This window comes from Acartia tonsa, chromosome 13 (genome assembly GCF_053477335.1).
Source record: "Acartia tonsa isolate MP-2025a chromosome 13, ASM5347733v1, whole genome shotgun sequence".
NCBI classification, from domain to species: domain Eukaryota; kingdom Metazoa; phylum Arthropoda; class Copepoda; order Calanoida; family Acartiidae; genus Acartia; species Acartia tonsa.
In genome coordinates, this window is record NC_137272.1 from 29,795,740 (window position 1) to 29,811,624 (window position 15,885).

At 31.6% G+C, this 15,885-nt stretch overlaps 2 protein-coding genes across 2 annotated transcripts; both read right to left on the minus strand.

The window, feature by feature from the left end:
- LOC145304162 (uncharacterized) lies at nt 1-8,816 on the minus strand. Its single transcript, XM_080145928.1, has 16 exons — nt 8,689-8,816; nt 8,301-8,395; nt 7,369-7,439; nt 6,859-7,023; nt 6,568-6,726; nt 5,682-5,741; nt 5,205-5,315; nt 4,426-4,525; nt 3,970-4,121; nt 3,686-3,738; nt 2,961-3,371; nt 2,587-2,669; nt 2,189-2,292; nt 1,665-1,764; nt 1,030-1,123; nt 1-717 (listed from the first exon to the last, which is right to left on the minus strand). Exons 1-16 carry the CDS (start codon nt 8,808-8,810, stop codon nt 549-551), a joined length of 2,049 nt encoding a protein of 682 aa, XP_080002054.1. The 5' UTR covers nt 8,811-8,816; the 3' UTR covers nt 1-548.
- LOC145304164 (zinc finger protein 711-like) lies at nt 8,710-14,533 on the minus strand. The gene is made up of 10 exons (XM_080145935.1): nt 13,789-14,533; nt 13,358-13,574; nt 12,722-12,855; nt 12,348-12,512; nt 11,937-12,111; nt 11,452-11,535; nt 11,095-11,149; nt 10,740-10,820; nt 10,207-10,318; nt 8,710-9,793 (listed from the first exon to the last, which is right to left on the minus strand). Exons 1-10 carry the CDS (start codon nt 14,524-14,526, stop codon nt 9,773-9,775), a joined length of 1,782 nt encoding a protein of 593 aa, XP_080002061.1. The 5' UTR covers nt 14,527-14,533; the 3' UTR covers nt 8,710-9,772.
- Nucleotides 14,534-15,885: the final 1,352 nt, after the last annotated feature.

Sequence of the window (15,885 nt, forward strand, 5' to 3'; positions counted from 1 at the left end):
TCTGCAATTTTAGGTTGTAGGTTACTTTCTGGTTTCTGTTCAGGACATATAAGTACTGCAGACAAGAACAAAGATCTTCAAAAAAATAAAGGTTATGAATTAATGGTTGAAAAGTTTAGACAACAATAGTTAGGAACTAACCAATCAAAATTCAATAAAAGTACCCAAAGATTTAGAGCCAACTAATGAGATATACGTGATTATACAACTTTGGGCAATTTACAGTCCAATGTCCTCTCCTTCCCTGGTACGTCCAGGTTTCCTATCTATTTTTAAAAATCTGTATCCCTGTATAATTATGGATATAAAACAATTAAATAGTTAGATAAAGATAATACATAACAATTAAAAACAGCTGGATTGTAAGAAATAGTTAACATTATGAAGGATTAAAAAAAATAACACTTGATGCATTGCGAACTAATGACTAGTAAATTTAGTTTGAATGGTAAAAGTTTTTAAATCACATCCATAAAGGGCCCATAATAGATAAATTATCAACTCCAAAATCAAGCTAAGGCAAAAATTTATGTTAAGCAAAAACAAAATCAAGTTTGAAAGTGATTTTTCTCTTTGTGTTTATTAAGAACATAAACATGAGGTGTAGAGAAGGTACACTGGTCACAAGTCAGAGCAAACCCGTCATGGACTATTTTTATGTGTCGCTTCAGGTCAGCCTTGTAGCCACCAACAAATTTGCATAAATCGCATGGCCACCTAAATATAAATTTTTTTTCTTATTTTACCAGAAATAAGACAATGTATGACCCCCATAATGATAAACAAAATTTTCCCTTTTGTGGATTTAAACTATTGGTTGAAACGGTTGAACACTAAACTTAACAACCCAACATATCAAAATTAATACTATTATTTTTCATTTTACTAGCCGCGGAAAACTGCCTATAATACGATGCGATAAATCACTATTTTATACTGTTATCTTGAGAAAAAAAGACCTGGAAGGAAAGTGATTTTTTCCACTTGAAATGACTCTAAGATTAGCCCAATGGTATGATAAAATCCTACCTAATTCCCATATGAACTTTTTCCACATGTTTCTTCATGCCATCTTTTGTTCTGGTTTTATACTCACAACCTTGTTGTTGACACTCTAGTACACCTGATAAATACAATCATAGTATAACATCAGTAGGGTGCTTCATAATCGAAACAAGAATGACAACATCAATAGAAGCAATGCTCCAAAACGAATGATTGTTAAAACTTTATAAGAATAATATTGATTAAAAGGTATAAACAACATTCTTTTATAAACTTATTGCAAAATTGCAGTATTTTGTTTATGGAAATACTATTATTTTAGGACTTGATTATAGAGATGCTTCGCTGGTAATATTCTAGGAATTATTGTTCCAAAAATCAGATGAACAGAATAATTATATGATACAAAAATTGTCAAAAGTAAAAAAGGAAATGGAAGTACGGATTATCAGATAACTTTTATAGCTTTGCTACGCTTTTAAAATCGTAACTAACTGTTAAAAGAATCAACGTTATTTTTAAGGTAATTTTTATATGCCTCAATTAACAAAATAGCTAGGTAAATGTTACGTAGTACAGACGGACGCCCAGACCCTAACTTTAGATAAGCTTTGGTTATTAAAAGACATTGCAAATAAACAAAAGCGTTAAGATATCACCTGAGTCGTCTGGTGGATGCTTGTTTTTCATGTGTTTATACAAAGCTGTCTTTCTGCTACATTTAATATTGCATATTTGACAGTAAAAATCTCCAACAGTCTAAAAAGAGTTTTGTAGAGATAATAAAAGCGATAATAAAGTAAATGTATAGTAAAATACTATTTGTCTAGTGTCTTTGCGCATGACATCTCTGGGGTTCGCCCCTAGATTGATTCAAGGTACATTCCAAATTTAATTTTTGCTTAAATAGATGACCGTTAACGGATGAAGAATATGTGGATATCATATTGTGATATATTCTTGCACAAACTAATAAAACATTTCTCCCAGCTTGCTAATATAACAATAACCCCCCCCCCCCTGACCATGGAGGAACGTATTGACCAATAAATGTGAACTATATTAAGAACATAAATTGACGCAAAAAAATTCCCCAATCACAATATCCACGTATTCTATATCCATTCGTATTGAGTATTACAGATATCGAGTAGCTACGCAATTATTAACAAGAACAACTTACCACCAAAGTAGGTTTCTTTGCTTTCTTTCTAATATCCACTTTATGTAATAGAAGCTCTTTATGTGTTGTGTAAATTTCTCCACAGTGGTCGCAAATATTATTTTCTGATAACATATCATAAACATTAGTTATAGTAATATTCATAAGTCACGCAGCAGTAAACTTAAAATATTCGTATGTTAGATATCTTTATAAATACCAACATTAGAAACAATAAGATAAAGAATAAGTAAAGTTTGCCAGCCTAACAAAAAAATGCCTTTCTATTAAGGATTCACCGTTAGTTTATTCGGCATACCCTAGTTATAGAGAAGTTTTATCTCAAAGTTAATAAGTATATTGGTTTCAATAGCTTTTAAGAAAGAAAATGACAAGGGAATCATTAATGTTTAAAATTCCTTGGCCCATAGATTCTAATTCCTCATGATCTTTCATGTGTAATTTGTACTCTTCTTTCACTTTAAAACTTATATTACATTTACTGCAAACAAAATAAATGGATAAAGATTCATCATAAACCCGTCGACTATTAAAAATTACAGTTATATTGTAAAATCTATTAAACTATAATTGATAATATTACAACTTTTGACTCATTGATGCTATTCTTAAAATTTCTAACATTAATTTTGACTCATTGATTCTATTCTTAAAAGTTCTAACATTGATACTAGAATATCTTTAGTTTTAATACCTATATAAAAAGTAGCTCCACTAAATAAATTAATTGAAAAGGAAATTTTTGGGGAATTTTTAAGTTTATCCATTTTTCCTGCACTCAATATTTGTATGCATATTGTAAATATGCTTGGTTAGTCTGAATCTTGACTGGGCAATGTACGAACAATTTGGACAAGGATGGGAAGATTCATCGTGGACAGTCGCGTGGCGCTGGCACAACTCAAATGATCCTGTAGTGAACTCACACTTCGGGCAATGGTAGGGTGTTCCCATTTGATGGGCTGTGTAAATATGAGATAGGTAGGTGCACAAACGTATACGCTTGAACCTGCTGGGACATTCGGAGCACACCCAATACTTGGCCTTGTCGTCGTAACAGTTGCCATGCTGGCGTATATGACTGAAAAAGTTTGGCGAGCTCATGGAGAAGTGCTCATCACAGAAAGGACATTTTCTCCACTTTAAATCTCCGTTTATATGGTCCAGGTAACAAATATGGTGCCTGCATTTATAAGCGTATAAATTTTCTGGCGCTTCGCACAAACATTGTGAAAAATTAGCATTTATTTTTACATTTAAAATTGAAGAATTTGTAACAAAAATGGGATTTAGAGAATTGTTAGGCCTACCCACTTCATGGAGGAACAAGGTAGCCGTATTCTATGGACTGTATAGTCAAATAGAGAGACCGCCTGATGATAATGTGACATAGAAGCATAACAGAGAATAGGGTAAATGCTGTTTCATATTTATATTTACACCTATCTCGTATAACAGCCCTACACCAAACCCAATTATAATATAATACGCATTTGCCTTGTTTTATATTCACATCTTGAACAACTATACTGTTGGTAAGAATCATCCTCCTAAAAGTCACATCCATCAAAAATCATGTAATTTATGCTTTAATAAGAAATCAGATATATTACATTAAATTCTCTCAAACAACGAATGTGATGAGCTTAGTACAACATTTTAACATAGAAAATACAATCAAACTTATTTTACAAAATTTAAAATCCATGAAAATATATTATTTACCGTTTTGTTACTAAGAAAAAAGTTAGTAGATAGATAGGGACTAAAATTAATCTTACCTTTTTAACATCACCATAAATCTTGTGTTTTGACTCGATAACATGAATATCTAGGGCCTCCAGATTAACCGAACTAAAGGGACATTCTTGGCAGAGATAGTGCTTCGTGTGTGGGTATATAAGCTCTGATACATACGTTGCAGATACCAAAACTAAAATAGAGAATTTTTTATTTATAGAATATAACTTTTTTTAGGAACCGAATGTCTATGTATAGCGAAGGATCTTGCCAACCGCTGGACCGATATGGTTCTCCTTTACAGTGAAGCAGAGCTTTATAAAGGTTTAGGGAAGGTTAATAACTATTTCGGGGAGGATACATCCAACCTCCCAAGAGAAATTACGGGAAAAAAATTAAAAATAAAGGAAGGGACAACTTCCCCGCCCCCCTTCCCTTAGGTGTCTCTAGAAGCCTATCGGGGCGTAACGCTGTTACTAAATAAAAAGACAACTTACAAGCGGCGTGACTTTCTTTCATATGTTTCTTTAAAATTTCCATTTCATAACTATGTTCGTCGCAAAACTGACATTTCATCTCGCCATAAACATGTCTTTCCTTCATTTCAAAATATTATAACAGATAAATTTTTATTATTCTGAAGAGGGGGTGGGTTATTTTACCCCCTGAAATACCATGTCATTATATTAATATTTTTGGTGGGGTTAGTGGATATATTTCTTAAAATTAACTTGCTTTTTATTTTTTTGTAAGAGAATAATTTTTTTCCTCAAAAAAATGCAAAATTACATATGTTTATAGATGTTTTGTTTTATACCTAATCAAAATAGAATACCTACAGATTACTTTTAACCGATTATCGTCATAATTATCCATAACTTTTTCCGTTTTCCCTCCTATATGTTGACAAAAATATTCTTGTAAAGGGGGGAGGCGGTTGTGACACTTTGTGAAACCAAAAACTAAAAGTCAAAGGAACTCAACTAAAAAAAGAGTTACAGCACTGAAATTTGGTATGGCAGTTGCTTTAAGAGGTACAATGTGGAACTGTGAAGAACCGCCGCTATCGCCGATTTTTTTAAGCGGGAAACGGCAGTAGCGGCGTTTTCACCAACTTTTCTTCAGAGTTTCACATTGTACCTTTTTAAAGCGACTGTCATTCCAAATTTCAGTGCTGTAACTAGTTTTTAAGTTAAATTCCTGTAGTTTTGGTTTCAACAAGTGTCACAACCGCCCCCTCCCTTTAAAACCTATTTAATTTATCTGTATATCCTGCCTTTATGTTAGCAATGTCAATTAATCGTTTATGTGTATTCTTGACGTGTGTCTGTAGGACATCTAATTCCAGAGCCTCAAACGGGCATCTTGGACATTGAAAGTGATCAACCTATAAAATAAAACATTATTGTTTTAATTCTAAACCGCAAGGCCTAAATTTACATTGAAGATTATCATGGTATCAAGTTTTCATCCATTTACAATTTTTTTAATTGCCTTCTTTAATCTTCTAAAAACTTTAGGTTAATCTAGGTTGCTCAAATAAAAATCCTGTTGGCTTGAATTTTGATTTGAACATAGTGTACAGTCGTACATTTGTACAAAATAATAAACCTGAATATGCTTTTCAAACACATGTCAATTAAAATTCTCTAAATATATGATTACGAGTCATTTTCTAAGCTAAAAATCTCTTACGAACATACAGGCAGAACCAAGTTGAAGAGTAGGTGCGTAATTAAAAACGTGAGGTCACCTGATTATCAACTTGTGTCACATATTGTACTTCTATTGGTTCATGATGTTTGTGCATGTGTTTCCTAACATTTCCAGAATTTATTTTATTCGACTTTGAAATCAATAAGCTAACATTATTAATATAAACGAAGCTAGGTAATTCAAGATTATTCAATCCTTATACTAAAGTAACAGGATGTCTGTGTGTTTGTGTGTTCGTCTGTGTGTTTGTACCGAAGGATCTCGCTTACCGCTGAACCGATCGGGTTCTCCTTAACAGGGTAGCTTCTCATAAGTCCCGGGAAGGTTTAAAACTATTTTGGGGGAGGGTACCACCACCCTATCAGGAGAAATCGCCCCTAGAAAAAAATTACCCCTCCCGAAAAAGAGACTCCAACGAAACATAAACCAATTATTTCTGTAATTAGATATTTTAAATAAAAAAAAAACATGCAAAGTGCCACTAGAGGCCTCTAGGGCCGTAGCCGCTAGTAGCAGATAAATAAAGTAGAAGATTTTTAGTCTGTAGCTTGAAATTTAGATAAGTACTAGACCGATTGAGTTCTCATTTAATTAGAAGCTTCGTATTGGTCCAAGGATGGTTTTGGGCTATTTTTTCTCTTCCTTATACGCTCGAATGCAGGGTTTCTTAATTTAAGGGGCGCAGCAGCTAGTAGGCGATAAATTAGTCTCGAAAATATTTTGTCTTTCATTGAAAGTACTTATGGAAGTTTCTTCTTTAATTATTATAACTTAAAGTACCTATACACGACAATGTACCCTTTAACAAATCCAATATAAAGCACCCAAATAATTTTTTTCACTATTTCTCTTTGTAACAAGTATATTACTGACGAACATTGTAGAGAAGCTTTGCCAAAAAAACATACCAAGTAAATAAATTCTTTCCTGACATCAGCCACTAATTTGGACATATAATTACAACTTTGGCATTTTAATTTGCCCCGACTATGAGCTTTCTTTTTGTGCTTTATTAGGATCTTCTCGTGCTTAAATTTCTTGCTGCATATGTCACATTCAAATAACGATATTTCCATCTGTTCCTATGAAATATTACATAATAAATGATGATTAAAATATTTTGTAACAAAATATTCTGTAATAATATTATAAACAATAATTAAAGTACCTACCGGAATTAAAGAAAAGTAACATGTAATTTAGTAATTAAGTACCTGAAAATAATCTTGATCATATGAAAGTGTGTAGTCAATATCATGATGATAACTGCTAAAGTCTTCATAATCTTCTGTTTCTAATTTTGGCTCTTCATAACAATTTTGGGAAGCTTCAAATTTAACTGTACTTTTAAGACCTTCTTCTTTAATGTCCACGTCCCTCTGAGCAAAGTTTATTATATTAGTATGTCTGTTGTAATAAAAAACTCGCTATATTTTACAGGGTAGGTATCATTTTAAAAAATTCTAAATTAAAGATTGTGGGTTGAATTCCCTTCCCAAACCGGTTTTCCAATTAGAGAATTCACTAAACATATGCTTGCAATAATACCAACAACAAAACAAATACATTTTAATGATTCATACCAATACTAGTTTTGCAAAAAACTTAAAAATATTTTCCAATCACTTACTGTCATAGAAAAAAATCAAGCTTTTAAAAAAGATCTTGAGTAAAGGATATATTGCAAAATAATATCAAAGTTAAGAGAAAAAATCTTTACTTACCTTTTCAATATTACACCGGGTCTTCAAAACTTGTACATTACCATCTAAAATATCTATTTTGGTCTTGATGCCCTAAACTCATAGATAACTAAAACATTGATATTTTTCTTAAAATAAAATAAAGGGGGGAGGCGGATGTGCAACTTTTTGAAACCAAAAGTAAAACGTGCATGATCCCAGCCCATAAAAGAGTTATAGCTCTAAAATTTGGCACAGCAGTTGCTTTTGTGGAGAACAATATGAAACTGTGAAGAAACGGCGGCGGAACCGCCACTCCCACCGAAAACGGCCGTTTCCCGCCGAAATTTTTTTTTTGCCTTTTCTCGCCATAATAGACAATTTTCAATCATCTGAGGGAAATTTTCATGAGAAAAAAAGTTTATCTCAGATGAGTAAGAACTGTCTAATTTGGCAAAAAAAAGGCAAGATAAAAATTCGGCGGAAACGGCGGTTTTCGGCGGGAGCGGCGGTTCCGTCGCCGTTTCTTTACAGTTCCATATTGTTCTCCACAAAAGCAGCTGCTGTGCCGAATTTTAGAGCTGTAACTCTTTTATGGGCTGAGATCATGCACGTTTTACTTTTGGTTTCAAAAAGTGGCACATCCGCCTCCCCTTTTTTAAACAAAACGTTGACTGCATGTCAAATGTATTATACCTCACAATTTTTCTAGTTATAGTTATAAAAGTTATAGAAAATTTAGATTATTTTTAACTAATTGAAAAGTTGGCGAATACAAATTTATCTTTAGTTGTCATTTCCCTTACCCTTAGTCTCCCTAGTAAAAGTTAAACCTATTTATGAGCCAGGGTTTTTCTACGTCACATTATTGATTACATGCTCCTGACATTGCAGATAAGGGTAGCAACAGCAACATTTTTAACATCAACAACTTATGCTAAAGACGTAGTAAAATAATTTTATATTTATCTATTCCTGAACATCTTTGCCAATATTGACTAGATGTGATCTAAATTGTTCAGCCACAGCCATATCAATATCTCCAGACATTATTCTCGCTAATATATCACTATAATTATCCAGTAATAAATTAATAAGTAAATGAGTGCCTGGATTTTGAAGATTTTTTTGTTATTTCGGAAGATTTTTAAAAATATTAAACTTGTCTTTCTAGAATAATGAGATAAAACTTGACATTAGATGAAATCGTAATATAGATTATGAGAATATTTTTTCTAAACTGTACAAAAGCTTGAAATAAATGTTATCAACAAAGAAAATATTGAAGTTTAAAATTTCTTATCTAAACTGATGATTAAAGAATTAAAAAGATTTTTTTTTTAATTACTCATTTATACATTCCTGGCATTGTCGCTAGCTCCCTCTGCGATTTTTATAAACTGTTGAAAATTGTCCAAATTTTCTTTACATAACCCATTGGGTGCGTTATTGAGTGGTTTTATTTCTGTGTCTAAATCGACCATTTTGATTCTGTAAAAGACAAAATTTATTTTCACACAAATTGGTCAAGACAAGAACAAAACACATACATGACTTCAATTAATTAAATAAAACATGGACAATCATGACCATAAATAGTGCAGCATTATAAGATAACAACATTTTGGTTAATCCTTGACAGGTTGTCAATAAATGATTGAGAATGCCATTTCAAAGAATAGGTTTTAATAACTTTATAAGTTAATATAAGTTACTCTAACGTGGAGTCGTGAGCATACACTAATTTCTGAGTAGATGCACTACATATAATAAACATGATTTTTAAATTATACAAATCAAAACAAATTAGATGTATTAACAATTCGGTATACAGCGAGTAGTCAAAAAACGACAAAAATTTTCCCCTATGCAAGAAAATGTACAACAAATTTTCTAAAATCAATGCACTGCACTGGCAAAAATGTTTAAATCTTTGGATGGTAGAAATATTTACATGGGCATATTACATATCACAGATTTGAGTTGACGTTAAATCAAGTTCCTACAATTGCAAGCAATGGTGGACCAAAATCCCTCTTCCCCTCCAAAAAAAAACCATATTGATTTTAAGGTCAGGTTCAGAAAGAATCAAGAGAGTTGACGCAATAACGTAAAAGCTTTTTTAGGGGGTATTTTTCAAAATATAGATTATGAAGGGTTTCAAAGTTCTAGGAGGGTAAACACCCATTTACGCCTCCCTTCAACTTAAACGTCTATGAGTTGATGATCCACGGGTCCCATAATTACACCAAGTTATCCCACATATATCCTAATTTTTTTTGTACAAAATAACAAAAAAATTTCAAGACATAAAAAAAATTTAGTAAATAACAAGGATCTGTCAATAAAACTAACCTAGCCTTTGTATCAAACACAAAAATGATGAAGATCTGTTCAAGAATTGTGTAAAACAAACCATTTTGGACGTATTGCTTCTTTTTTTGTCTTAACATCTGTTTTTGGATACCTAAATAAAAGTATTGGATATGATATCAAAAAGGGAAACTAAATAGGAAATAAAAAAATTCTTCTGTTTCTTTATAATAGTTCAAATATCAATAAAGAAATGGTTCCTTCCCTTAAAATGTCTATCGTAGATTTTTTCAATCTCTAACTCTGAAAGGGGGTAGGCTAACCCTGCAGAGTCACCAAGTACTCAATATAACCCAACCTAGACCTAACATGACCTAAATCAATAAACAAACAAACGAAACACTACCCCTCCCACTCATTTTCAATTTATTCTAATCTAAGAGGGGGGGAGAAGGGGGGGTTGTGGCTCGACTAGACACTTTGAGAGAAACCACCAAAGAAATGTATAGGTAGGAACATTAAAATAAGAAAAGTAAAACACTAAAAATATTGAATTAATCTTGTTACCTTTTTCATTGTCATGGCCTCTTTCTTTAACATTTGCCTTAATTCTTGTTTGTGTGTGAGTAGCTGTTTTGGGGTGTGGAAAAAGTTACCGCAGTGATCACAGAAAGGTAACCCTGGTTCATTTCATTGACATTGGAATTTTTTTTTAAGAAACAAAAAATGTCCAGTCTATATCCAGTAGGAATGGATTTCCGTAAACAGGAAAATTTAAATGTTGTGAAGCCACTAATAGACGCAAAAGATAATTTTAAAACATGTATCAACATTTCAATATCCTAAACTTCAAAAAAAGCATTTAGAGTCGGCTATTGTGATACAAATTCAACAACTTATTCACACAATCTATAACCATCTCTTCCCCCAAATGCCGAATTTCATACATAATCGTACTGAATTCTCAATTGTCCTTTCCATGATCATTTGTTACTGATTAAAAAATTTAGCATACAAGTTTTAATAAGATTTTCTAATTTTGCCATTCAACAAGAATAATAGAAACTATAAGTACGCAATAAAAACTAAGGTCAATGATTCCTTGAGAGTTTTCTAATCCCTCGTGATCTTTCAAATGAAGGTTTAATTCATCCTTTACTTTGAACACCATGTCACATTTACTAAAAATAAAAAAAAACATATGTTCAAAGCAATTAGATGTACGTTCAGTAAAATCTCTAAACCTATTAATCAATAGGTCTTAAATTTTCAGGATTACATCCTATTCAGACTTCAGATAGGCGCGATTTCAGAAAAAGTTTGTGGTGTTTGAAAGAATCTAAAAAATCAGCTTGATAGTAGCCGAGTAAATCGCTTTGTATACAGATGTACAGACAAATTAATTTATAGTACCTACGAGAGTAAAAAACTATCACTAAAAACTTCAAACAATACCTGCAATCAAATTTAGTGTGAACATTATAAATATGCTTGTTCAGTCTATACTTCGCCTGTCAACAATATATTACATTATTATTTTGATTGGCGCACCTGCAACATGGCTAATGCTATGAGATATAAGTTAGTTAGTTGAATATTGTTAAAGATAAAGTCTTTATACATACTGTAGTATATACTATATACTTCTACTCAATGTTTATCGATAGAATATTCATACCTAAACACTTTAATTCCTTATTAGATTTTTCTTGCTGAACTTCAATTAAATGTAAAATATTGATGCAGTGCTACGTCCTTGTTATTTTATACATCAGATTTTTTAAGGTAAACTATTTTTTTATGTAATAAATTCCTTGGCTTTGAAAGAGCAGTGGTCACAAAGATAAGCTGCCTCGTCATGACTTGTTCTGTGCTTGTGGATAAGATTTAGGTTACCTAAGTTATTTTTTCAATATTATCAAAGTTTTTATTTTCATTTTTATAAAATACAAGATTATATCATTCAAAGCCTTCGTTTTTAGCTTTAACAGTGAAAATATCTGCAAGTTATAAGAGAGCGTAACCAATGAAGACTTTAAAAATGGGCCCAACTTTAAATATATTTATAGAACCAGAAACAATGAGCATAGTTTACTCCCCAAAACAAAAAGTTAGATAAAAAGTAGTCAATAGGATTTTCTAGATCGACCCCCTCCCCCCCAAAAAAAGTTAAACCCCTACCCCCCCCCAAAAAAAAAATTTACTTTTTCTTTTTAAAATTATTTTGTTAAGTGAAGAAATGACCCCCCCCCCCCCCTCCCTCAATTAGTTATACATAACCAGTATACAATATTTACCTCCTGTAGAGAATTCACACAATGAACAATGGTACTGGGTCCCTATCCTGTGAGAGGTGTACAAATGACTGAAATATTTTTCTGTTTTTCTTGTATTCAATCTTATGTCACATTGTGGGCACACAAACGAATTAAGTTTTGAATTGAATAGGTGTGAATGTTTGGTTCTTATATGCCTGTAAAACACAATTATTACAATGGGATTTATTACAAAAAAAAGTTATATGACATTTAATTATGACTTTAAGTAACAAACCAACAATCATGTAAAAAGGCACTAAAAACTTAATACAGGAGAAATTTCTTCCCCAATTGTAGGCAATCTATGATTGTAAGTTTTTAAATTTTTCTTCGTTTTTACTTCTGTTTGATTTTGAATTTTTAAATTAATCTAGTATTGTGTTTTACATTCCTTGGCATTTTTAGGCTTTTTGATGAAAAGTGTTGGTCACAAAACGGACATTTTATAAACTGGTTTTCCCCCTGTATGTGATCAATGAACATGGGGTGTTGCTTTGTCTTGTAATCACATTTCATACAACAATATTCTTTGTCTGCTTGTTCTTTCGGACTTTCCTAGAGTTGGTAAATAATACTTTATTTTGTTTTATTTAAATCTAAGAAAGAATATTTAAAGAATATTTAAAGAAAGAGTGTCATCACTTAAAGAAGGAGAATATAATTTAGAAATCATAACGAAATAAGATGTAAAACCGTCACAAAAATGGACATGCTTACACTATTAAGAATCTATTGTAAAGATATTAAAAATAATATATACCTACCTCTTTCTTAACTTCTTCAACCAAATGTCGATGTGTTTCTATTGTTTCTTGTTGTGTAGAGCTAAAGTTACATTTCTTGCAGAGATAATGCTTCCTATGTGGGTACGAAAATTCTGTTACAAACATCACCAAACCTTTACAAAAATTTTTTTGATTTTTTTAAATTTTAAAAATGATCTAGTGTAATTAGAGTAAAACGATAGAGGGGGAAAGGCTTTTAATAGGGTCTTTGAAAATCAACCAATGGTATCGGGAATATTAATACAGCCAAGTAGCAGAAAACAATTTTCAAGCAGACGAAGAAGGTAATTGAAAAAGGGAAGGAGGTATTTATCTTTACATACATCTATAGTATAGATCTGTTGGAGTAAATATCATTAAACCCATGCTACACTTTTATACAGCCAATACCAAATTGTTAATGAATAAATAAGGACAACTTTGTTTATACAAATCAACATAAATTTTGAGATTTATAAAGAATAAGAGAATTAAGGAGTACAAAGATTAATGTTTAGTACACAGCAGGTGTTATGGTCAACGTAAAACAGACATATCCGAATTCATTAAAGCTACACAGATAGTAAAAAGAAACTCTCATTGTCACGATCTGAATTGTAACTAATAAAGCATTACCTAATCCATGATTAATTTGCATATGTCTCTTGAGCTCTAGAATATCCATATCCAAAGTGATACAGAATTGGCACTTGAATTCGCCATACACGTGTCTTTCTTTCTTGTTCTCTATCTTTATATCCTTGTTGTGGCTCTCTTTCATGTGCTTTTGAAGGTTTAGAATGCACGGGTTTTCAAAAGAGCATCTTGGACAGAGATACAAATCATCTTGATCCTTGAAAATAAAAATTTATCGTTGATAAATAATTCTTTTGTCTGTTTTGTCAAAAAATCACTGAAATTGATATTTAATCTTAACAATTTATGATTTTCATCCTAAACTCCGGCAATAAAAGATAAGATATAGTCATTTATACTATTTATATCTAGAAGGTTTATTGTAGTGCTACTTGTTGACCTAATTGTATAAAATAAAACTAGGATCTTACCTGATTTTCTAACTGAGTGACAAATAAAACTTCCACCAACTCATGGTAGCTGCGCATATGCTTTTTAATTTCAGAAAGGGAAATAGATGTAAAATTGCAACTATGACATTTCAGCTTTCCTCGACTTTGACAATCCTCCTTGTGGCTCATTAACTTCTGTTCTTGCTCAAAAAATGCGCCGCAGGTGTCGCAAATAAACATTTCATCTTCTTGTTCGCCTTCTTGATCTTCAGTCTGTGACGTGTCAGGAAGTTCAGATTTAACATCAAAATCGGGTTTAACTTTTACTTTAACTTTGACCTTAGATTTCTTTTTAGGGTTTACTTTCACCTTTTCCTCTTTGATTTTCAGCTCTGTTTTTGGTCTAAACATGGCAGGGTCGATTTTGACGTTATCTTCAAAATCATGGTCACTATGGATATCATTTACCATTTCATAATAGTCAATATCGGCAATGTTCAACCTTCTTTTCAACAATTCCATATTTATTTCTAGACCGTCCAGGCCTAATTTTAATTTTATCAGATTTTGAAATATATCCTGGATTTGTTTAACGTTTTCTTCCGTATTTAAAGTTGATTCTTTACCTTTCATGACTTTATTTAAAGCATCTGATGCTTTGATCATTATACTCTGAGATTGTCTCAACAATCTGTCTAAAAAGTCTAAATTTTCTTTAGTGCTGGCGGTTTTTATTTGAACTTGCGGTGTTTTTACTGGTGTTATTGTTAGCGACATTTTCTGTCTGAAATTTTGTAATTTATTTAAGACAAGGATATTCAAAAATTATTTAGAAGCAAGAAATTAAATGTATAGCAATACATACTATTATAAATAATTATATAATAAACAGATAGGTATGTGTAATATTTATATATTATTATTATATATTTATACTAGCGGCTTCGCCCCTAGAAACCTCTAGGGGCACTCAAGGTAGAAGGTGAAAAAGTCGACCTCATCCCATTTTAAATTTGAGTTTCAAAATGTTTAAAAAATATTTTGGGGGGAAGGGGGTGAAAACACCCTCCCCAAAAATAGTTTAAAACCTTCCCAGGGCCTATAAGAAGCTTCACTGTAAAGGAGAACGTTATCGGTTCAGCGGTTAGCGAGATCCTTCGGGACAGACAAAAAACTCTTACTACTTTATATAATAGGATTATTATTTTAAAAGTGTTAGGATCTACTCTGTAAAATATACAATAATAATTGCAAAAAAATAGTGAAAATTGAATTAAAGTATACTTTACTCTTACATTTACATTGGAAGGGAGCACAAATACTCGAAACAATTAGTTTAGTCATGTGAAATTAATTATTTGGTTTAGTTCATCTAGTTATAGTATATGTTTAATTATATATATATATATTTAATATTTATGACATAAAAAGGTAAATAACACAGTTCTCAGGCATTTTTTCGTGACACATATTATAAATATTGTAAATAAAGGTAAAAAACTTCAAATTTGTCGATAATTTGAGCTAACATTGAAAATACCTGAAAACCAAACAATTAAAGGGTTATATAATGAACTTTCACCGAAATACACAATTTTGCCAAAAATCTTGCAAAAATTTTTGTTTTTGCAATTAATTCCAGACAATAAGTGTTTAAATAACTGTTATTTCACATAAAAAGTCACAAAACAGCAAAAACACGGGCAAACAAGCCGAAATTCCAAGTTTTGAGCTACCGATTTCACCGGATGCCTAATCCCCCCTCTCCCTGCCCAATTTATTGTTTACATGCCAGGTCACGCTACTACGCGGCATGCGAGCATTAATATTGTTAAATGTCGTCGTTGTCAACTTTTCCCCAGATTTTTCTCAGTTTCTATTTCCCGCATTTTATTTTCAATATTCTCAACAAAAAAAAAACAAAAAAATGCATAATAATGATACATTTATCCAACTACTTTTATAAAATTAAAATTCAAAAAGATAAACTTTTCCCTAATGGACAGGATTTTCTTTTTAAAAAATATTTTTGTCAGTGGAAGTTTGTCAATAAACTTTTTGTCCAAGGTTGAATTTCGCATTTATGAAAATCAGCTGCAAATATTTTATTAAAAAATAATAATAATTAAAAATAAT